The sequence below is a fragment of the Acromyrmex echinatior genome, chromosome 9 (assembly GCF_024713525.1).
Source record: "Acromyrmex echinatior isolate Ae372 chromosome 9, ASM2471352v2, whole genome shotgun sequence".
NCBI classification, from domain to species: Eukaryota; Metazoa; Arthropoda; class Insecta; order Hymenoptera; family Formicidae; genus Acromyrmex; species Acromyrmex echinatior.
In genome coordinates, this window is record NC_141860.1 from 8,516,857 (window position 1) to 8,541,349 (window position 24,493).

The following is a 24,493-nucleotide window of genomic DNA, read 5'->3' on the forward strand; positions in this document are numbered from 1 at the left end:
CTCTTTTAAAAACGTACACGAACGCAAGAATGAAATCAGGACGATATGTCCGCGCTGACATGATGCGCTGCACGGTGAAATGTAATTGCATTCGCGTAATTAAGAACGTTGCCGTTGAAATGTTTGATTAGAGGAAAGTGGTAGCTGGCCGATACGCGCGAGTGACATTAATAGAATTTTAACGACGTAATTATAGTCCTTGTATAATTTTGTCGTATCTTTAAGAAGGAGAATATATGAGTACAGATTAAATTTTAAAGACTGAAGAACGCATGCTTTGAAACTTGTAAATTTTTCATGCATATCTCTCGAGTAGACCATTCTATTTCTAATATGTCACGAGCGTTTGACGTCACGAGTTAAAAGAATGCACGCCGGCGGTGCCGATGTCACCGCAGGCCGTTCACCTTTAATTAAAGGCGATCGACCAGGGGTAGACGGCCGCGTGAATCTTATAGAGGGGAAGTGTAATCGTGCGAGGGCCTTTCTTGTCTCGGTTCTCGATGCTGCAGGCGCTGGTGCTGGTGTTCGCGGTGTTGGTGCAGGTGGTCATTGTCGGGCAATGGTTTTACGGCGAACCACCTGCGGTGATCCAGGTGCAGCAGCAACAGCAGCAGCAGCAGCAGCAGCAGCAGCAGCAGCAACAACAGCAGCAACAGCAGCAGCAACAAGCGACGGGCCAAAGCTCACCGGCGTCCACCACCTCCTGCAGGACTCCGCTTGGACAGATAGTGGCTTCCCTCGGGTAAACTTTTGCTGATATAAAACTCTCTTCCTTCTTCAATCCGCAAAAAGGGAAACATCGAATCATCAAGTCGATCATGTTCATCTATTATCCTCGCGAAATCAAGATAAAGCGTGTTAATTCATTATTTAATCTTCCGAAGCCGACACCAAAATCTGTAACAGTTACTGCTTTAGTGCTTTAGAAAAAAATGTTTTCTTCTATGAATCAAAATTTTGCTGTAACACAAAAATTTATTTTGATTAAATAAATGTGCTGTACAAAACTATAATTTTATGCAAACTAAATTATTTAGTTGGTATAAATAAATATTTTTGTTATTTATAAAGCAGAAAAGTGCATTTCGTAGAAACAACGAAATTTTTTGTTTTATAAACAAAATATTTGATTATTGTTAAAAATTGTTTTAATTAAACAATTTTGCTGAAAGCACTAAATTTTTGTTTTCGTATGATATTGAATGGTAAGTCTGTAAAACCTACTTAATTTATTAAAAATTAAAAGGCACTAATTAATTTTAAGGAATCAAAATAATATAACTCGTACAAAAAAGAATGAAATAATGAATACTATAAGTATATAAAGTAAGGATAAACCTGTAAAAACTCTAATACAATCAGATAGAGAATATTTCTTGTATAAAAATAAGTCGAAAGTATAGAATAAACATTTATCGTCCGAGACTTTGTTTCTAAGAAAATCAAGTCATTTCAAAAATTGCGTCGAGTGCATGTACACTTAATGAAGATACGGTTTGTGAAAAGATACTGTGAAGTCAGAGTCCATGAATTCGTAATTCAACGAACACACGTTTACTTACGGCAGTAAAGGAATGTTTTCAGCAATTTCTCTCTTTAATGATATAAATAAAATGTTACTATTTGTCATATTTTCTTTAATCCTGCCACTCAGTGAAGTCATGTGGATATTATATAAAACGTTTACAGTGTAAGCCCCACCCTGCATTTTAATAAGAATAATCCAAATATGCGGATGTAACATAACAAATTAAATTTTTTAATATTTTTTATAAAGAGATTTATAATTGAGTATGTCTAATTAGTCTAATAGACTCACATCAGCTCCGGAGGATTACTCTTCTGCTATTATTCTGCAACTTTTTAGCCTTTAATACGTACCACATGAATCACTGATGTTTCATTTTTCCATTCCGGCTATTTGATATTTTGACAACAAAAAGAAATGTAAAATAATTTAAAATTATAAAAAGTAATAAAATTATAAAAATTATCAAATAATTTTTAATATGATACTTATACATGATTGTGATATTTGATGCAGTATCAGTGCATTAAACCTTCTTCTTTATAATAATAGTAATTTTTAGAATTTTTTAAATCAAATATAATAAATAAAAATAAAAACGTGGATACCACGCAGCAGAATGACAAGTCACTTAAAAATTGGCCCACCACGGAACATGTTAATGCCTTTCATACTTTGATTAAATTTTTCAAATTAATTATTATTCTCAAGACGAACGCACAACTCAGCGCGATAACTTTCGTAACTACTTTCGCTACAGGCGGACGAAACTCATCTTTTCCATGATCTTCTTCACGTTCCAGGTATCCCGGAGCATTATTAGTAGCAGTGGCATGTTTAGCGATCCGTGCACGAGGCGTCCGGGATAATAATCGGGAAGCGGCCTTCATCGGCCTGGCGGTCGGCCTTTCGTTGCCGATCTGGATCTCCAGCGGGATCGGTACGCTCGCGACCGGCAGCGAGGGTGATCGAGAGGCCTGGCTGGCCTACGGTTTGCTCGCCACGTCGCTCTTCGTCTTCCTCACGATGTTTCTACCGAAGGGACGCCAATTGGCTGCCCTAGGTCGCGAAGGGCCCACCGCAGTCATTCGCGATCACGACGATGCCCTCAGTTCCCTCCCTGGCAGTGGCTATTCGCCCTCCTTTTTCCACTTCAAGCCCGCGGAGGCATCCCTAAAGAGGAAGATGCATTATCATAGTGCCGGTACGTCGTCCTTTCAAATGAACCCTTTGTTGGTGTATATTCCTGCATCAGACTGCACTAAACTCTTCCTCGTCAAATGTCAAACGTATGATCTTCTCAAGTAGAACACAAACAAAAATCATAAACATATCGTAAGAATATTTCATCATGACTTTTGTCTCTTATGAATTCATTTTTAAGTGACAATATCTACCATTGACTTAATTATGATTGTCTTCTACCTGAGCTGTTTCATTTTAGATTCCAAAAGTTTGTTCTTAGCTATAGAAAGCAAACTTACGAGATAACGAGATTAAAGTCGTTTACAATGAACAGGAGATGTGCAACAATATCATTGCGACGATCACTCTCTCTCTCTCTATCTCTCTCTTTACTCATCCGAATATTCAAGTTTCACGATTACACTTCTCGGAGTTGCAGTGTTCCGATTCGTTTGCTCGATACCCAAGATAGATCTTCAGGTCATCGCGCGGTAGCCGCTAAGAGTGCGGACAACGTAATCGCGCGCCAAATAACGGAAATGCGGTCACGACCGGCGGAATCGGCGGCGCGTGAAACGTGAATAATTGGATAAACGAGAAAGTAAATAAACGGAACGCGTATTTTCATCGTTTAAAAAAATAGAGCAGCAATTCTCGCGATCGATGACGCGAAAACTTTCGCGATCGCGATAATTGCGTGCGAATTAGGAGAATGCATTGCGTGCAAATATATGATGCGTGCCACTACTTAAAAATCAGTCTCTGATAGTAATTCATTTGGTTAAATATTAGTTATATTGACATGGTCAATGTTGTCCAATATAAAACCAATATTAACTAAATTCAATGCGGCGTTAATATAAAACGTAAAATGTTTATTTTACAAGATCGAGTAAATATTGGGGGTCCAATTTATAGTCATTAATATTACGCCAATAATTTGTGCTACTAGAAAAGTTGCAAGTAGATATGTAATCGAAGATCTGAATGTCCTTTAAATCGTCATGTCAACCAAGAGATAGAAATAGTGAGCTTAAATCAAGCGTGATTAACTGGCAATTGGTTATGACGGTTGTCTCTATAGAGTAGATGGTAATGCCATCGCGTAATTCGCGTAATCATTTCCTCTCTTATCTCTCCTCCCTCCTCCCGAGATTATCATAACGTGGAAACTTCTAATTATAGATCGAGTCGCACTGGTCTCGTCCGGGATACCCGGATGCAGCGCCTGCAGGCACGGAGGAAGTCCCATATACTCGGACGGTAAGCCGTCATTATTTATTTTCAAAATCAGTCGACCGATTATTATTACGTGTCGTATGCAAAACTACCCTATTGCGCATCGTAACGTATCGCGCAAAGACCCCGTTGTTGCTCTGGGACGTACATTTTTACCAATTAGGTACGTTGTCGGTGTCCTTCACGTCACGCAACGTCATGGGCACATGAAGACCTGTCACAGGACACTGACATCAATCCGAATAATACGTTGTAATTAGCATAACAATCTTAATCCTTTCACGCTCGGTAAAACATGCATATCTCAGTATATTTAAGAAAAATCATATTTCCATTTATTAAATATTGAATCGCTAAGATTAAATAGAGATATTTAGAAGGGATTTTTAATTGTAATTGAAAGATTTGTGATAAAATACTAACAATTGTTTGCATATAGTGAAGTTGAAGATTTCTTCAATCATAAAAGCTTTGAAATAGTATACAGTGCTTTACTTTCGCATAAAAGAATATTATTCCGATAATATGAATTTCTGATATTTATATTATGTGAGAGAGAAGTATAAATTAAACTTTCGAACATCATATATTTCCTTGTCATAATTATTATTAATACTTGCAGATACATAATGAAAACTTTTACACCTTGTTAATAGTTTTTATTAATATATTAATATATTAATATATTAATAAGATTCAAATCATATTTCCATTTATTAAATATTGAATCGCTTAAATAGAGATATTTAGAAAGGATTGTTTTTAATTGTAATTGAAAGATTTGTGATAAAATACCAACAATTATTTGCATATAGTGAAGTTGGAGATTTCTTGGAGCAATCATAAAAGTTTTGAAATAGTATATTACAGTGCTTTATTTTCGCATAAAAGAATATTATTCCGATAATATGAATTTCTGATATTTATATTATGTGAGAAATATAAATTAAACAACATTTCGAACATCATATATTTTCTTGTCATAATTATTATTAATGCTTGCACATATATGATGAAAACTTTTACACCTTAGTAGTTCTTATTAAATACATTAATACATATGTAGTTCTTATTAATATACATTTTATTATATTTTTTATTTTGTTTGATAAATTAAATATATATACATCTTACAATCCTAAAAATATCTCAATAAAGAAACTTTTGTTACAATGTAAAGATATTTTACATTTTGCATCTGCTATATTATATTCATTATTTTAAAATTTTATGTTTTCATATTCGTAACAATTATAGAAAATTTTAAAAATAATTAAACTAGATATGCTCTTCTTATCGAAAAAATTAGACATGAAAGAATTAAATCTTATTATTATCTTAAAGATTAGAATTTCGAAAGAAACGTTAAAACGGGCTAACCTCATCACGTCGTTATCTGTGCAAAATTGTTCTCATCCATTTTTAATCTTCAGCTGAGAATGCGAGAGACTTGCTTAAGAATATATCTTTATTTTCCTTCACCGAAAATATTCGCTGTACGTCGGTATCACGTCTGTATCGTCTGCAGAATCTCGACACTTCCTGTTCTGCCCGCGCATTTCCTGGCCCGAAACTTTTCCTTCGTCACGCTAACGCCCTCGACGACCTTCACCTCGAGGTGCGAACGAACGAAAGGGAGGAAAAACGACGGAAGGAAAGGCGGGGGAGGGGAGGGGAGGGGGAGGACGTCGCGCGGAGAAAAGAGAGGGAGAAAGTCCGAGGCGGAGGTCAATCGCTTCTTGCTTCATGATGGAGACGCGGGGGAGGGAGAATAAATCCCGTTAGATTGGACCATGCCCTCGTGAAACGACGACGCCAATCGCGGTGACAAAAATCGTTAAAGTGAAATACAATAGAATGAACGCGACGGATCATCCCGCTCGCTCGCGGTCGATACTTTTCGAAGCGACTCGGAGCGGCTATTCTCATCTTTCCCTGTCTTTCCCCGTCCGAGAAAATCCGAGTTTCCAGATATATTTCCCTTTAGAGAGAATAACAACATTAGCGGGAGTTTCACACTTTCTAGAGACACATAATGGAAAAGCGCGCGCGCGTACGAGTTTCTAGATCCTATTCAGCTCTATTCGAAGGGAACGCGCTATTGTAACCAGGTCGCGCCGTTACTCAACGTGTTACAGACGCGAACCAAGTGTAAATGGACAATTAAAAAAAAAAGAAAAGAAACAAATGAAAAGGAAGACGAGAAAGAAAAAGTCTCCCGTCGATGCGAATCGCGATCATTTCTCAAACGCGCGCACGTTTGTACAACATGACGACGTAGATCATAGTTGGATCATAAATCACAGCTGGATGACTTTCACCTACGCGCGATACGCATTTACGTTAAAGACCCCGACGCGTGTCCATTCAGCGAGGAACGTAGGCACTTTGTAACGAGTGTACTCCAACGGTCGCGGCCGTTAAACCGTATACGATCTTCGCGTCGAATCTTCGAGAAATCGAGAAACATGCCACTTTCGCCCGAGGATTCGATAACGGGCCTGTTCTCGTAAAAGAGCAAGCAATTTCTCGCGGACGTTATTCCGTCGATAAGCTGCACACGCAGCATCTCCCGGCGCGATACGATTTCTTTGCGTTTCTTGCGTGGCTCGTTATTACGAGCAAGGCGTGAAATGTGGAAGAGATTACGAGAGAGACGAAGGTCGCTAGCCTCTTCAGACTAAGTACACCGAGCTGGTTCACGACCCTCATTACGCGAAGCACGACATCTCTCTGAAGCTTCCTTTATCATTGGTCCGTAGCGCGTAACGTAACACACATGTAAACACTAGGAAAATATCTTAATAAAAATAGTAATGAAACTTTTGTTTTTATTCGCTTTGGAATATATCGATATTATGACGGCATTTATACGGCAATAGGAATATTTTTATTTAATATATTACATTTCGTATTGTATGGAAAGATTATTGCAATTATTCGAGTTATCTTAAGGTACTATTTCGAATAACCAGATTTCACTAAAGCGAGAAAGAGATCTTACAATCTGAGTACATGAAAGTAACGATAGTAATTTTAACAAAAATGATGATTGCAACGGTGTTGTACATATAATTTGTTATACGTTCACAATTTTTTATGTGCAGCATAGTTTAAAATAATTTTATAACATTTTATAATACACTGTAATTTTTGTTACATACACTGTAATGTAGTAAAAAATATGATATATATATATATATATAATTTATTTAAATTATTATATTAATATTAATATAGTGATGAATAATAATGCCGTTATAATATTCAACAAAGTATTATAAAAAAATATATTTCTTATACAATTTCTGTTTCACTTTCTCTCTTTTACTAAGATATTTTCTCCGTAAAGAAAACAATACAAAAGAAATAATGTAACATCAAAATGTAAGGAAAGAGAAACAATGTATCTGTAAATTTACACTTTCTTTCTCCAAAGATAATTTTGTTTAATTGTTTAAGAAATTAAGTTAAGAGCGTATCGATAGTAGAGTATAATTACAGATTAGGCTACACGTGTCGAGGACAAAAACGAAGATTACTCGCGTAATCTTGTAACGACAGCTGCGAACAACGAGACCTACTTTAAGCCGACGATTTGAAATTACAGTCGCGCTTAACGCGTGCGGCGTAACGAGGGCTTCGTCCCGGTTATGCACAACGTGATTTCGATTCCTGTGTATATCTCGATATTATAATTCATTTATTATCACGAGGCGAAAATGATAGCCACTAGACACACGGCATGGAAAGTTACGACCGGATATTCGCTTCTCCGATTGATACCAAATAATAAAACGTTTCCGATGGACATAAACGCGAGTCGATGCTGTGAAGGTGATTCGTTCCAATTTTCCATCAGTCTTGGAGATTTTCTCTTTTACACTAAATTAATTATTCATACTAAACATTACAAGAAAACATTTAGAATAAAGCGAAGTAATTTGAGTAATTTGGATTAACAAAAATTTTCAAATTGTATGAAAGATTGAGGTCACATAATGCATTCGATCGGAGTGTTCTTTATGTTTAATTTTAATGAATACAACTGTACGACCTCAATTTTTCATACGATTCGAAAATTTCTATTAACCTATTCAAATTACCCTGCTTTATCCTGTACTCTTATACTATTTCCAGATGTACATGGACCGATGGAGACGTTCGTTTTGCCACCCGGTATGTACTTGAGGCCGGAGGATGCTGGGAATCTCTACACAACCTTGTCGGCCAATCCCAACGTGTTCTTCCAAAGGGCTGCCCATCCCGGAATGATGTACTGAGAGGGCGAACCTTATCGTCGATGACAAGACTCATATATGCCTGTCGTGTCTTAAGATTAAATCACGCACAAGCGCGCGATTGTTGATCTCTCGTTATTGTAAATAATCATCGTTATCAGAATCTTAGTTAACGATTCTACATAGTACTTTTTTGTAACTTGAACGATCATCGTGGGAGTATCCCTGCCAGAGACGCGTACGCGATCAATTGCAGATCGCTGCGAGCAATAGATGAACCTGCGTGCTGCGAATCACCGATGCGAGAGACTCGAACTGGAAGTGTACGTGCCTCCAGAATAACGCAATAAATGTTACGATACATTCTTTTTTTTTTTTGTAATACGAGAACATTATTTTCCACTCACCTTCGACGCCTGCGGATGAATCTCTTTGATAAGATAACACAATTTCTTTGAGAACATTTGCGCCAACCATCCTTTTAATTAATTGAGAAATAAAACTCGTTGTAAATGATACTTTTTGCGAGCGTTAGAATTTTAGACTTTCCAAGGAAAATCGATTTTTCGAGAGAGACTTTGGTCTCCAAACTTCGATTAACTTAAGCGACGATTAATTCAACCAACAAACGTCCATTTCTATCAATCATAAATTGATTGTAATCTTGATTTAATTTCTGTCTGTAATCTGAGTTTTTTTGTCCAGCTCCAGTTTCTTTATTATTTAAAAAAAAATTCAGGATTATACTTTTCAATAACTCTATTACATTACCAAATATCTTTTAACTCCAATATTAAAACCTTTATTTGATAAAAATTGAAATTGAACAAAATTAAGGGTAAAATTTGAGAATAAAATTTCACTTGTGCCAAGAAAGACTTAGATTGCATACGGAAAATTAATTTATTCATCATCTTTTTTTAATGTTTAAAATTAGAAAAAGAAAAAAATAAGTTAAATCAAGTAATTTATCTACAATTAGAAATAAACAAAAATTATAATATTTTCTTCTACGAATCGAGTGACAAGAAATTAATAACTCTATACATAAAAACAGGTATTAATTAGGTATTAATTAAGTTAATATTAATATTATTAGGTGCGCAACTAAGTTCTCGCTGTTATTTTGATGGCATTTTCATCAAAATAACAGCGAGAACTTAGTTGCGCACCTAATATATTTATAGTACGACAAATTTTTCAAGCGTTAATTGGTTGCAGGAAGAAAATCTCGAATTTCTCTTCCTTATCTAAGTCAATTAAAAGACTTGAAAAATTTGTCGTACGATAAAAATGTAATACCAGCCTTATTCCAGTTCCACCACTTTAATCTCGGTTCAATTTATTCTTTACCTTTTTCTAATTTCAAGAACTAAAAAAACATAAATACAGTAATGTCTATTTTTACCAATGTAAATTAACTTCAATCTCACTTTAATGTATGTAAATTAACTTCAATCTCACTTCTTACTCTTCATCTTTTTTTTCAGTTCTAAGAATTAAAAAAAGATGAAGCATAAGTTAAACCGAGGTTAATCTTACATTATTGGTGGAATCGGACCTAAGTGAAACTGAGATGAAAGTTCATCTTATATTGAGGCCTTCTGTATTTGACAAGTTAATCGCCAATTGAATTAACCGAAGTCTGGCTACTTTCCAGTAACAGACACAGATGACACAGTGTAACACAGTAGTGATCAATCATTACATCCTTATTTTTTGTTGATGTTGAACACAGATGAAATGATCACTAGCTGCATTAAGGATCATTTGTACATGCCGTAAGGCGTAAATAAACTATTAACTTATTCCATAAGCTATAATAAAAAAATTGGCTATTTACAATCAAATGTGAGAAGAATAATCGGCTTCATTCTCTTCACATTCAACTATGATTGGTAAATTTCTTATAAATTGATCAATTTCTTATAAATAATTTCTCAAACTGTGTCTAGCTCTTATTGGAAAGCACTGTTTGATTGATGAAGAATCATCCTAGAATGGATTATTATTAATTGACACGGTGCTAACCGGATTTCCTATCTCTTCGTGGCAAGGAAGTCCGAGATTGCGATGATGACGAAGGAAAATCGTAGATTACGTAGACCAACTGTATACTCGATCACGATCGGTCAAGGTAGTGCGTGCAGCTGCAGTTGCAGTCGCATAATGACAGATGTCACGTGGAACAACGATCGTAGTGGGGGAAAAAAAGTGAAGCGGTAGAGGGGAGAGAGGAGGGGAGCTTCCCTCTGCACTTGTCAACAATATGGCTCCGTAAACGACGCACTCGTATCGCGTGACCAGATGTTGCTCGAGATAGCGAACATAACAAACGTGACGAGCCTCGCTGGCGGTATCCTCGCGGCCGACATAGCCGCGGGTGAAAGTACAAAGAATAAGAACGCGATGCGCGCGAGTTCCTAACCTGGCAATGACCTGGCGATCTCCAGCGTTGTGCGGAATTACCGCGACGTGAATTCATTTCTGTGCGAATTACGTAAATTCCTCATAAAATTCTCTTCTCTCCCTTTATGTCATCGAGAACCTCCGAAATGGCATGTCCAGTGGAACGACTGAGGTAAGGAGTAACTGGATCTGTTACATGTTTCTGCTACTGTAGGTTACATCTCGCAGAGAATAAACACAATTTATTTCTTAATACGTTCCTTTTAACGCCTCATAGAATTTACTTCATCACGTACAATGTGGCTACGAAGTTTCCGGATCCCAGAGAAGATCTTCATCAACTTTTGGGTATTACATCTTGCGACAAATCAAAGTTGGTGTGGCCGGATTTATATTTCGTCGGGTACGTTCAGAATGTTTCTCTGGATCAGATTCAATGATAAAGTGTGTGTTCTTTCAGTTTACAGGAAGTTAAATCACAACCACAAAATTTAATATTAGACTATATACTATTTGAGGATCCATGGACTAAAGCCTTTAGGTAAGTCTGTTATGATGATGCTCTTATATCAGGAATATAATTATTCACTATGTATATTCATTTTAAGATATGAAAATTATACTTTGACTTGTTTACAGAGATGTGTTGAAGAAGTATGATTATGTAAAAGTACGTTCGCAACGATTGCAGGGTCTTGTTTTGAATGTTTTTTGCCTAAGGAAACACTTGACACACTTAAGATTGATAGAAACTCAATATACTAAGACAGGTTTCGGTGGCATATGGGTAAGAAAACAGTGTAAGGCCAATATTATATGTGTCTGTTTTTTGTTGTACGACAATTTTTTTAAGTCTGTTGATTAGCTATAGGACAAAGAGATCTCTTTCTGAGATCCTCTCTGTTTTGCAGCCAATTAACATGCTTGAAAAATTCGTACGACAAAAAATGGATGCATGCATGTAGTAATTGCTATTCTACTAATAATCTTATCTTGCTTGTTTTTAGGGAAATAAGGGTGCAGTGAGCATAAGAATGAATACCTATGGGGTCAGCATTTGCGTAGTGAACACACATTTGACTCCTCATGATCATTTGCTAGCTGATAGAGTATCAGATTATAATACCATCGTGACAGATCACACTTTCACTGCTCCGTTTACATCGAGAATATTATATCATGAGTATGAATATTTTTATATTGAAATAGGATTGTATCATTTAAATAAAGTTAACTACATCCTCGATAGTATCTTATATACGTATCTTCTATTAGCTATATATTTTGGATTGGTGACTTAAATTTTCGGCTCAACGGAGAGGAATTAACTGCCGCTGATATAGACTTATTGGTGAAAAAGAAGCAATTGAAGGAACTTCTCGAAAGAGATCAGTTGATGATGGTGATGAAAGAGCAACAAGCTTTTGCTGAACTGAATGAAAGTAGCATTACATTCCCGCCTACCTACAAATACGAGTTTGAGTCTCAAGAATTTGATCTCAAGTAAATTATACTGATTAAATATAAGAAAAATTTATAAATATTTCTTTTAAATATTTCGATATATTTTATATAATATTATTTTGATATGTTTATGATTATTTCTCATGTAGGCGTAGACCGTCTTGGACCGATAGGATTTTATACAAAGTAAATGCAGCAGATATATACGACGATATAGAAATTCACACTGAGCAGCATACTTACAAGAGTCATCCCGATTACAGTGTTTCAGATCATAAACCTGTAACTGGAGAATTTGATATCGTGGTAAAAATACAGTTTTGCTATACATTTCTCCTTATTGAGTTAAATATAAATGATGAAACTTTTTTTTAGGTCAGACCTAATGTAGTAGAAAACATTGTGGAATTCCAAGACTGTATCGTAGAGGAAAATTTTATTTCTTACAAACTACAAAGAGATTTTATCCCAAGCAATGGAGATTGGATAGGTCTCTTTCCTAACGAATTCTCCAGTCTAGATGATTACATCATTTACGAATATGTTAGTCGTGGTAAGTTTCTTATTCCATTACACATCCTGCTGTTATTTTACCTTATCGTTGTTATTTAGTGTTGCTATTCATTCTTCTGATAATTATCTAATATCCAGGTAAACCAATGTTAGTTTCTGACGAACCTCACGCGAACACGGAACGAATATCCTACAATGATTCGGCTCTTCGTCTGTCGGAAATGTACTGTTTGGTGTATGTAGCTCAACGAGGCTATCTTATGGAAGTTTTGGGAGTGAGTCCGGAATTTTCGGGTCCCCATAGATCAGTCGAACAATCATCTACATAAATTTTATAGCAGAGTCAGTTTATTTAAAAAAAATTCACTTATAAAAAGAGCATAATCGGTAATCATTTTGTCGAGAGATTAAATACCAAGCTTTATGCAATTTATAATATCTAGATATTATTAATATCTAGATGGAAATATTTTATTTAATTGTTATTATCCTATTACTACGGTTTTTTTTTTGGAAATGTTTTAAGGATGAAATAGGTTTACTACTCTAAGTTGTGTGAGTAGGAAAATTAAATGACGAATCAAGAAATATGGCCTTTAATCAAAGGGTGCTTTTGGTATGGTATAGTAAGTTTACAAATTAAACACATCACGAAACGATGTTTCGTATAGGAGTTAGTTGTTACTTTTGGTACCTGGTTTTTGCGCTCTCAGGGTGCGTCGCGACGTATTTAATCGTCCGCTTTAGAGCTTTCAGTGAGTGCACCGTCACGTTTTTCTGCACGCAAGATCTTTCGCGATCCATTAACTTGTTGTTAGAGATAGGCTACACCTATAGGTATATAATTATTTTTTTTCTGCCTCCCGAACGTTAATGGGTTACGTGGTACGCGTGCGTTAATGGTACGCGTGCGCTCACGTATATCATGACTATTTTCTTAGCATAATTTAGCAGATTTAATTGTGGCAAGGTACGTTCGTACTATATAAATTCACGCATATTATTTGTTTTACATATACATATATATATATATATATATATATATATATATATATATATATAGTGCGCCGTGAGAACAAATTAAACGAACAAATGTACACTATTTCAAAGGGAAAGCAAGAATAAAGGATATTAATATTTGTTATTTATTTTGACTGATTTGCCTCGTCGTTTTATTCTATGCACAATTTCTTCAATAAATTATAATGTCTAGTAGGACAATAAATAATGTGCTAGCTACATATGGAACAACAATACGATTCGATAACAATATTATGCAAAACTTGTTTTTCCACCTCCAACTTCTTTCTCTCCCCCCTCCCGCCTCCCTCTCTCCGAATATACTGCGTTATGCGATATTGACGTATTTTCGATGAATTTATAATTGCTGTATAAACACGTTTGACATATTCTATTCACTATGTTGCGCTTTTGTTTAGACTTAATTTATTTGTAATGTATTAACATAACGTGTCATACCGGATTCATGAAATGAAGGCTTTGCACAATAATATTATTATATCGCATTGTTGTTCCGTTCAACAATAAACAATGTATAAGTACACAAGGTATGGTATAACATTATCGATGTGAACATCGACTTGCGGCGTGAATTGAAGAACTACAAGTATTATCGTTAATATTACCTTAACACTATGATTAATAATGCGATGTAATCATTTAGCCGCACTTAATGAACATCAATTTAGGATTACAGCCGGTTCTCACACATATTTAATTGTGCAGATTACATTCTTATCATTTGAGATCCTTGAGCGAGGTCCATCCGTTGTTTGTTTCCACAGTTGTATAATTGCACAATAACATCGCAATATGTACTATATTTTGCGGAGGTGGATAATGTATTTTACGTAACATGTTACCTTGCAGAAAAAGATTTTCACATAACGTCGCGAAATACTTGTAATTCAACGCGCGCAAAGTCACGTCGTATGTTTCCTCTGTCGATGCATTTTACTCGAAATTAAAACGCCTCGACATGCGCATTGATATTTACAATTAGATTATTGCAAAAAAAAGACTAGAAACTATTACTTATAAAAATTGTGATTTAATTAAATATTTATAAATAATCTCCTTTAGGCGAAAGTTCCTTGCATCGGATTTCGCAGGCTAGTTAACTTGAGTGAGTTTCTCGAGTGATTTACAACGAAATCACACCAATAAGATATTTTATATCTCTTCATGAGCGTCACCGTTCGAGAAGATCGCTCCGTTTTGCTATTGCACACAGCGAAATTAAAATAACTTTCATCTCATTGACGTGAGACTACATCCCGGCTCCTATCTTTTGTCGGTCCATTGGTTTATCGGTTTATCGATCGCATTAAGTTTACAGCCGATATCACTTCGGCCTGCATTAAATGCATCATCTTGTCACGCTTAGAAAAAGATCAGTCTTTTTCTAAGAACTTTTCTAAGAATTATACGATCTCTCTGGGATATCGCCGTTTATTACGGGTAATAGCGCCAGGTCCATGCTTCCGACGTTTAGTTCCGTGGTGTTTATTCCCCGTATCTTCTGTATTCTATGCCAAACAAAGTCTCTGATAGGCCTTCTCAGAACGAACAGACCGAAGACGAGGACACCCTGAAGTGCGTTCACCAAATCGAACGCCGTCCAGTCGAAAGGATCACCGCCAACTCCCCAAGAAATTAATTCCATCATCCAATTGAGACCCATTAAAAAGAAGAGTACAAGGCAAACGATGAAGACCCGCTTGAGTCTGCGGAAGAGTCTTTGATCCTCCCGATCGCAATGGTGATTCCTCGCCAAGCGTCTCAGCGCGAGCACTTGCTGGTACCGGCTGATCTTGATGGCAGTGATTATGAAGAGGATCATGTTCATTAACAGAAGGATACCGACTGGTACGTAGAAATACGGCAGGGCTTCCGTATCGGCTATAAAAAGAGTGATAATTAACACTTCCACTTCTTCTGATAGTAAATGAAGATAATAAGCAAAATGACAAATGTTAAAAAGTTTGATAATTTTACATTATTATGATAGGAATTAATATATGATAGGAATGTAAGAGTCATAATGATTAGATTGAATCGCACGTATTTATTTTATCTAACTGTGGGAAAATATATTTAACCTTCCATCTTCAATTCAGGTTTTTTTTTTTGGCACAAGTGAAATAAAGGACTGAATCCGATTTCTTTATTGCTAAGTTATACATATTTCCATTTTTTCCTCATTTTTACTAAAATTTCAATTTTTATTAAATGAAGGTCTTAACACTTAAGTTGAAAATCTATTCGGTAATGTAATAGAAATGTTTAAAAGTAACTCTGAATTTTTCCACATGTTTTGAAAGTCTAAAACTAAAAAAAATTCGGACTAGACAAAAAAGATTCAGATTTGTAGACGGAGGGAGTAAAAATAAAATTGCAGACGGAGGATACCAAAGAAGTTTCTTCGATGTGCGTATTCGTGATGGCAATGAGACATAATTACAAGTTCTGTAAATGGATCGAAAGAAACTTACATTTGAACCAGCAGCTCTCGCTACCAAAAGCGGGCTTAACGTAGGTCATGGGTATTGTAGGACTGAGATCCATCAACATCGAGATGAGAATGAGGCCCGCTGGGAAGCCCCAGGCCCATATCGAGTAGTAGAAGAACAGCGTTTTAGGCTGGATTCTCCTGTACGAGCGCTGGTTCACATGGTGATGTACCAATGCCCATGTTTCGATGCACATCACGTTCAGCCAGAAGAAGCAGGCCACGAACGAGAATTGGATGACGAATGCTGAAAACGACGCCGATCACAGTCTCTCAATCAATTTGCTTGTCATTCGTGTGTCGTCATACTTCCTAAAGCGAACCTCCTGTCCTTCTACACGATATCGCCGAAATTATACCACTCACTCATTGTCAGTAAAAGTAACAGTCCAAAGTCCAATATTCGAATTGTACAAGCTTGAAAATTATCAGTTACAACTTATTACTGTTTTTCTTCAAATTTCTATAACGATATTCTTGTAACAACAACTCAATTGAAGTTAAATTCGATTAAACATTCAGGCAGTAGCGTAATTTAAAAAAAACATTATTTGAGTTGAACATTTTTCGTCGATTTTCCTGACTTATTATTTAAAAAAAAATTGAAATTTTTTATTTTTGATCATAAATCATAATTTTCTAAAATTATACACTATATGTACATTATATATGTATTTTTATTTAATAGTGTCACGATTAAATGCGTTTATCATTGATAATTAATTATCTTACCTATACTAACGCAGGCTTGAGGCGATAATTGTCCGCTTGCGAGTTGCGTAATGGCTAAAGTGGTAAAGGCCAGCGCTAAGCAGCCACAATAGAGGCAAAGGGCTTTCCCGTGGACGTCCCTCAACCTTGGCGTTATCGTGTATGCCACAATGGTAAGTATCAGAAAAGGAACCGAGATCAGAAGCCCGCAGGCATAAATAATGACTCGTGCATCCGTGGTCGGCGGTGGAACATCTGCAATCGTTGCGTTTACTTAAGTAACATAAAAGAAACATAAAACAAATTACACGTCAATAAATTGTCAATTTTCTGTGATGTAATTAAATACGAACTTTTTTACATAAATAAATAATTCATTGTACGAATAAGTAACAATTATTTTCTTGGTTTGAAACATTGAGAGAATTCATAGAAATATTCAGAAGGATTATCAATGAAGCATTGATGAATATCTTTATACGAAATATATAGAGGTAGTATATAAATGACAGCTAAAAGATAATAGAAGAATGGAAAGATTGTCTGTCTGATTTCAGTTCCTTTGAAAAACAATCTTATCAAAATTCTCCTATTTTTATCTAAGTATATCATATTTATAACATATGAAAATATTTAATCTTCATTGATAATTCTTCTGAATTTCTTTGTAAATTCTCTGAATGTTTCAACTCAAGAAAATAATTATTAAAGAATACAAACCTTGAAAACAGACAAATGCTCGAAGTCCCAGCTCGGGCACAATCTCCATGCAATAATTCTTACCGGGCATCAACATAATCGGTACATGATCAAGTCGCGGCGCGAAAATGGAACCATTCACCAATAAATAATACTCATCATTCTCATCGTTCTCCTTCGGTTGTAGCATGTACCTGAAAATTGCTTCGTCAAATATGTGTGCACATACGTGCAAATTTGTGCCGACTTAAGAAAGGTGCTTGAATGGAGTATTCAAAGTAAATGGAAGTTTAATTTACTTTGAATACCCGCACCAGGATACACACATCGCGACAGAAGATCTTTCCGAGAAATACGTTTCTATAATCAATCGCTCATGAGAAACAAGTTTTGCTGAGAAAATCATTCCTATCTAATTACAAAAATTGCAATAATACTGAATTTTACGATAGAAAAGAACAGAATAAAGTATTTTATTTATTACAAGACACTGAATATTGTTGTTTTTCAATATCTGTGTATCCAGTGTGCGTAACATTTAAAGAAAAAATTCAGGAATAAAGTTATTTGAAATCTAAACCATGTTACAAAAATATGACAAAATTTGCTAGCCAATTTATTCAATACAAAAATAATGTTAGCTGCAAAAATTATATCTACAAGGCGGTTGGAAAAAATCGTGCCGATTATTAAAAAAATGCAAAAGTAACTTTTTTTTCATATAAATATATCTTTATTTTGTCCACTATGCTTTTATTCTGCATTTTTTTTGCTATTTTATATTTAAAGATTCTATCTTCTTGAATTCTCTTATATTTCTCGGCAAGAAATAAATCTTTTTAAGACCTCGAATCCCCCCTGATATTCTCATAAATCAATTTAAATTTGTGTTGCAATTTTCATTGTTTATGCAAATATAATTCATGAGCAGTTACATTTATTCGTTCGTACTCGATATGTCTTTATGAATAAATCATATACACTTATCAGCTAAAAGGTTGCAACACTTTTTTTTAATTGGTTTCGGAACTTAGCCTTGTTAGTTAAAGATAAATGATTAGATCCATAAGTAAGAATCAAATTGATATTATACAGGATGTCCGGTAAGCAGGTTGCATTCCAAAAAAAGTTGTGTGCAACCTTTTAACTGATGGATATATAAACTACATACAATAATGCGGCGATATCACTGTTATACTACATATCCGGCGAGATTAAACGTTCCTTTATGATTTCATCTCCGCCGATTATCGCACGATATCATATTTTTTTTATTAAAAAAGAGAAAAAATATTGACGCCGCACGTTATCTGCAGGCAATGAGTGCGCGCGTGGATTCTATAACAGCTTGTGAATTTTCAATAAGAAAGCTCTTTCAATAAGATATACAATTGTTTGATATATCATAAGTATCTGAAGAATACAATGTCGAGAGTGCAGTTATCACTATATATACAGAGTGTCCCTAAATTCGCAAATCGAAATATTACAGCAAAAAGAAATTTTCAAAAAAAAAATAATTTGCTATAAAATTATTTGTTGTTTCCAACAATAGTTTTTGAGATATAAAGATTAAAAACTGGTTAATTATAAATTATAATTAAACGGTCTATTCCGCATCAATCGCGTGTTGATAGTGTTAATGATTGTGAACATCACGCGTTCATTAGATAAAAAATTATGTGTGTAATGTCTGGGGAATACCGTGTACATATATTTTAATAATATTGATAATGTAATATAAATTAGTAATTTAGTAGCGATATAATATTCCGATAAGTTATATTTATCTTATTAATTACCTTTATCATCAGCATCAACTAATTTGCTACAATGTTACACGATATTATGCGAACGTTATACACAATCTATTATCTAATGCTTATGAGCGCACGAAGTGCGCGACTCATGGACAGACTACTTAGTCTATAATTAGCCAGTGTTTCACCAGTATATCTCAAAAACTAACTGCTCGAAACGATAACAAATACTTTCATAACGTATTTTTTCAATAACTTCCTTGCTGTGGTATAATTTTAATTCACATTTCGGACATCCTGTATAATATCAATTGCAATTTTTGATTAAAGATATAAGTAAATCCATTCTTATGATTTCCAAGTACATATTTAACTTGCAATTATGTAAAGTCTGGTATATATTTTCGCATTAGTGTTTGTTAGATTTTCTAAATTTCACAGTCTACGAATCATATGGCTAATCAACATTTCATTATAATTCGTCATTTTATTATAATACGAAAACAGTCTTATCGTAAAATATGGCCAATCGACATGGCGTTCCGATTTATTGATAAGGATATTGATAGTACAAATTCATTTTATATTATATAATGAATAGACATTCGAATTCTCATGCAATATTTTTTTAGAAAGTAGATTGGAAAGTAACATCAAAATAGAAATTTGCCTTATTAAAAAAGCATTTAAAAAATATTTATTTATTATTTTGATGCATTTTCATCAAAATAACAGCGAGAACTTAGTTGCGCACCTAATATATACATTGTGCATATTTGTGCAAATTTGCATATTTTGTGTATGCCTGCAAAAAATATTTGCATAAAAATCCGATGTCTAGTAATGAATGACCTTCGGTAAAATGGTGTGTAACGACTTTCTCAACAGCTGATTCCATCATTCCGGATCATTCGATCTTTGCGGATCGAATTTCGCTTTTTTTCGTATTCCCATGTACGTACCTCTGATTGCAGGGATTTCCCACGAGAGCGGTGAATGTCTTATATTCATCACCGGGCACCAGCGCGCCGGTATGATTGAAGTCGCTGAAGAGAGGCGAAAAATACGTCGACGAGTCATTCGAAGAAACACAAACGGCATTCCCGTGCGTATCTTTTATGAGGACTTCGTCTATGGAGCAACATTTTCCCACCAACGGTAAGCGTCTGTATTCCTCCGGCATTGTGGTCTCATTTTGCTAAAACGAAAATATTGTATGTATTTTGTATGTGTATGTTGTTGAAACGACACTGTCGATATATCTCGATGTTCCAAAATTCTCGGAAAACGCAGCTTGAGACGTGTCGTGAGCATAAATAATCATGTGACTAATGACAAACTTGTCGGCGTTGTAGTTTGTCACTTATGGAAAATGACTCCATATCTTTTAAGACAGATTTAAAATCGAGCAAAAAAGTTTCGGATTTTCTTTGGAACTTCTGCGAAATAATCTCTATATGTACATATGAGCGTAGATCGTTGAAACAATAAATAAGTAATACTGCAATTTATAAACTAAATAAATTAACCGTAGAATTTATTTCCAAGAATTTATAGTTTTTACGTCAATTCACAAGAGTTGCCGATTTGTATCTTCCAAGACTTCGCATATCTTCTTTTAGAACTTATACTTTGTTTTTCTCAACTTCTCGATTTCTTATGCAATCTCGCATTTCAGAAAAGATCAGGTATTTGCGTAAGAGCTTTTACAACCGAGATTATCTGGACAATATCAAGAAACTGGAACTATCGGCTTGATCTAAATATAACTCCGTGAGAGATGCGAAATACGTGAAGCTCAGACAAATAAATACAAAACCTAAGTTTGGTATATCATAAATGTCGGTGTAGTGTTGTATACTTACCAATGGGATAGGATATATGATGGGTATCGCGTCACTCGTGCACGCAATTGGTGTCAATAAATACGCGAAAAAGACGTAGATACAAATGAGTCCCATCCTGGACGGTAGTTGCACCTTATCAAAGTCTATCGAGTGTCGATTATCGAGAACGTACTCGAAATTTATATCGTGTCAACCTTTAAATCAATGCTCGTCAAGCACTTTGCATTGAGCATAATCGAACTTTGAATTTATCAGTTACTGGGCTTTGAAAATGGAAATGGTAACTCGACCTTGCTCCGGATGCACCTATAATTACGACGTGCAGTACTTCTCGCGGCGACATTTAGGCGAGACAGGTTCTTCCGCTCCTCTTTCGTCACTCGATATCATATTAGATCGTGCGCATTTATCTTGTCACACCCTGGTTGCACTCGCCGATAAGTCTTCTATGTAATGCGGGAGTTATTTGCTTGATGATCGATGCCGGTTTTAATTGAGGATTTCAGTCGGCTTTTTCTCTATTTCTCTCTTGTCTCCTCTTATGTTTGATTAGCCGGAGGATTTTTGCGAAGTTAGTCAGATAAATCCGAAGCTCTTAAGAATTATAGAATTGACACTAGCGATGTATTATCGGTTGTTTCTCCGATCACCTATTATATCATTATCTTGCACTCTCACCATCGCACCGATTTTTTCAATGATGTCTTCGCACGAATGCACGTGTCATCAATCACATTCGATGTCCGTGAAAGCATTAAGTCATCCGGAAATTCCTATCAGATCCTGTAGTCCGAAACACCTACGGCGTCAACAGTGAAAATAAGAAAAGTTTTTTTAATTCCTCGGTTGATCAATTATTAGCTGCATTTGCGCATAATGCGATTGATCAGATGAATTAAAAAACTCGCCTATTTTATATGTATACATTTAGGCCCTAACAATACAGATTTCCAAACGTTTTTAGGACGTCCGTACCCAGACAGCACAGAAATATTTATGATAAATAATAATTATTATTTATTTTTTGAAATGTTATATAAACATTTTATACACATTTTATATAAAGCTTTATTCAACATATTGTTAAAAAATAGACTTAATATTTAATGTAATATTTATGATAAATATAAATAAATATCTGTGATAAGTACTTTTTACTTGAATTATAATGTTTTATTAAGTTATTTTCATGACTTTTATTACAAAATTTACAATAAATATTTCATAATATCTATAATAAATGTTTATGATCTATGCAATCTAAGACCATAAAAATATTTACAAAATATTAAAAATAAGTCTTATAAGTATCTATAAATACAATATTTTATAAATATTGTGTGCTGTCTGAGTATGTCCTTTGAACATTCTAAAGACACCCTAGGATATCCCAAATAAAGTGTGTGATTAAGAGGATAATGTCTATTGCATTTCATTGTGAGGTAACGTGACTCATTCGAAATTTATATTAAGATATCGAGATTTTTAAAGGAACGACCTCGAGAAACAAGATCCTCAATCAAATGTTCAGCTATTTTGCAGTCCGGACAGGATTAAGACAATCTCATTGACAAGACGAAGACGTCACTTTCAAGATTTAAAAATGTCGTATCAAAATGACAAGCAATCGATGACGAATGGTCATTAACCTGTAATTCCCGCTATTATATATTTTATTATTCAAGAGGATCGTAAAGAATGATGAGAAGCGAACCTTATGGTCCTATTCCGTAATTCTGAATGACTCTAACGATATCATTAAATTGTCGTTACGCAGTTTTTTTACTGTATACAAAATCTGCGCAATGACAGTCATTAAGAATTACAGAATAGGACCCTTAATGTACGTATCTGCGATAATTCCCATTTATTAATTCAACTTCTGTATATTACCTTTCCCCTCTTATTCTGAACCGATCTTCGAAATTGACGTCTTCACACATGTACATACTTGTATAGAGAAGGTAAACTTACGTGAGACCGTATCGGAAATCCGTAGATCTTCGTTATCGTACAGTGCGCGATCAATTGTTTTTTATGAATTAATGAATTATTGAACACCGAGTACAGTAGTTAATTGATTATTTATTAGAAGAATCTATGCACGCACATGCACACACATATACACACGCTCGCTTGTATTTAATCGTTTCAATCTTTAAAAAGTACCATTTTCCTCAGTCGAAGTGTGATAAGAAGTCTTGGCACTTGATATCGATTTTTCCACAAGATCTCTCACTTATCCAATCGATTTTCTTGTGTATTTCCTCAAGATTATTTTTGTTTTCACATTAAGCGAGATTCTTTCGATAGCTGCAGTAATCAGAGATCGACAACGTGCCCGATCGGCAAGATCTACGCGAAACGCGGTTCACCGATCAAAGTCTGAGAACTGACTGGCCGGACACCTCGATCCGCTGGTGCCTTTATCGAGGAAGGCAGAGAAAGAGAAAGAGTGATGCACGCACTCCGACGAACGTGCCGATGGCTAAGCTCATACGTATATACGTATGAACGTGATATATACGAAAAGTATTTCGCGGGGGAGGGGGGGAGGCGTTATCGATCGTTGAAGACAGATATTTGTTCAATCTGGTCAATTCGCTAAATAATGGCGTAACCCCATTCTAAGAAAGACTCATCACTTGGGTGATTGAGGGTGACTCTTTGACCAAAAACTCTTAATTCAACCACCATTTACTTGTCAAGTAATATCGACGATAATTTGTCAGCATATAATTTGTTAGAATAATTACAAGAGGAAACTAAACCGAAAAGAATATATATATAAATCAAATAAAAAAAAGAATTCTATTTTTTATCAAAGCGAATTCTTAATGTTTAATAATATTCATGTAGATTTACAAATACATTTTTCATTTTTCATAAATCGTCGATTCGATTTGTTGGACTTGAAATAGAATTATAAAATAAAGCTAAATATAACATCACAAGTTAATGATATTTAATTTAATAATGACGCTAATAAGCCTATTAAAACATAGTGAAAAACTGTTTGCAAAAAATATATGTAATTTATTAGAATTGTTAATTTTGTAGCACAAAAGATAAAAGATTTTTTTTTTTTTTTTTAGAAATGGATAAAATCAAGAATATAATGAAGTGTACAGAAACTGCACGGTAAGCAGTTCTACCGGTTGAAATAGATAAAATCAAGAATATAATGAAGTGTACAGAAACTGCACGATAAGCAATTCTACCGGTTGAATCAATTGGAATTTAGTCAAAGTTATCTCCTTAAGAAGAGGCTTAACTAATTTTATCTCTCAGAGCTATTGTGCAATGTTCGCAAATAAATTCGTTGTATGTTGTAAATTTTATTTGCCGTAAATCATAATTAA

General features: G+C 34.9%; 3 protein-coding genes across 6 annotated transcripts in view; 2 read left to right on the top strand and 1 right to left on the bottom strand.

Annotated features, from left to right (window-relative positions):
• LOC105149076 (uncharacterized) overlaps positions 1-8,578 on the top strand; it is a 28,522-nt gene extending 19,944 nt beyond the window's left edge. For 3 of the 4 annotated variants that reach the window (XM_011061230.2, XM_087409166.1, XM_011061229.2), the window contains 4 exons: positions 513-745; positions 2,335-2,735; positions 3,902-3,979; positions 8,096-8,578. In XM_011061230.2, coding sequence (XP_011059532.1) covers positions 513-745; positions 2,335-2,735; positions 3,902-3,979; positions 8,096-8,238 — 855 coding nt within the window. In that variant the 3' untranslated portion in view covers positions 8,239-8,578. The remainder of the gene's footprint in view (positions 1-512; positions 746-2,334; positions 2,736-3,901; positions 3,980-8,095) is intronic. The other variant, XM_087409167.1, reaches the window with a different exon arrangement.
• A 1,850-nt stretch (positions 8,579-10,428) lies between these two features.
• Positions 10,429-13,724, top strand: LOC105149071 (inositol polyphosphate 5-phosphatase K). Its single transcript, XM_011061222.2, has 9 exons — positions 10,429-10,777; positions 10,883-11,008; positions 11,066-11,146; positions 11,245-11,392; positions 11,613-11,788; positions 11,881-12,108; positions 12,219-12,375; positions 12,445-12,622; positions 12,721-13,724. The coding sequence occupies exons 1-9, from the start codon at positions 10,731-10,733 to the stop codon at positions 12,909-12,911; spliced, it is 1,332 nt and encodes a 443-aa protein (XP_011059524.1). The 5' UTR covers positions 10,429-10,730; the 3' UTR covers positions 12,912-13,724.
• LOC105149072 (G protein-coupled receptor Mth2) lies at positions 13,609-23,937 on the bottom strand. Its single transcript, XM_011061223.2, has 7 exons — positions 23,106-23,937; positions 21,150-21,930; positions 20,247-20,482; positions 17,546-17,718; positions 16,847-17,080; positions 16,098-16,361; positions 13,609-15,504 (listed from the first exon to the last, which is right to left on the bottom strand). The coding sequence occupies exons 2-7, from the start codon at positions 21,243-21,245 to the stop codon at positions 15,020-15,022; spliced, it is 1,488 nt and encodes a 495-aa protein (XP_011059525.1). The 5' UTR covers positions 21,246-21,930; positions 23,106-23,937; the 3' UTR covers positions 13,609-15,019.
• Between the last annotated feature and the right edge of the window lie 556 nt (positions 23,938-24,493).

What these genes read in the sequence shown, in the direction of transcription:
- LOC105149071 (XM_011061222.2), top strand. Translation starts at nt 10,731, where the DNA reads ATGTCATCGAGAACCTCCGAAATGGCATGTCCAGTGGAACGACTGAG. An exon ending in CCATGGACTAAAGCCTTTAG is followed by an intron (nt 11,147 to 11,244) that starts GTAAGTCTGTTA and finishes ACTTGTTTACAG; the next exon opens with AGATGTGTTGAAGAAGTATG. An exon ending in TTACGAATATGTTAGTCGTG is followed by an intron (nt 12,623 to 12,720) that starts GTAAGTTTCTTA and finishes TCTAATATCCAG; the next exon opens with GTAAACCAATGTTAGTTTCT.
- LOC105149072 (XM_011061223.2), bottom strand. Translation starts at nt 21,245, where the DNA reads ATGGGACTCATTTGTATCTACGTCTTTTTCGCGTATTTATTGACACCA. An exon ending in GGAAATCCCTGCAATCAGAG is followed by an intron (nt 17,719 to 20,246) that starts GTACGTACATGG and finishes AGCAATTTTCAG; the next exon opens with GTACATGCTACAACCGAAGG. An exon ending in TCAAGCCTGCGTTAGTATAG is followed by an intron (nt 16,362 to 16,846) that starts GTAAGATAATTA and finishes CGTCGTTTTCAG; the next exon opens with CATTCGTCATCCAATTCTCG.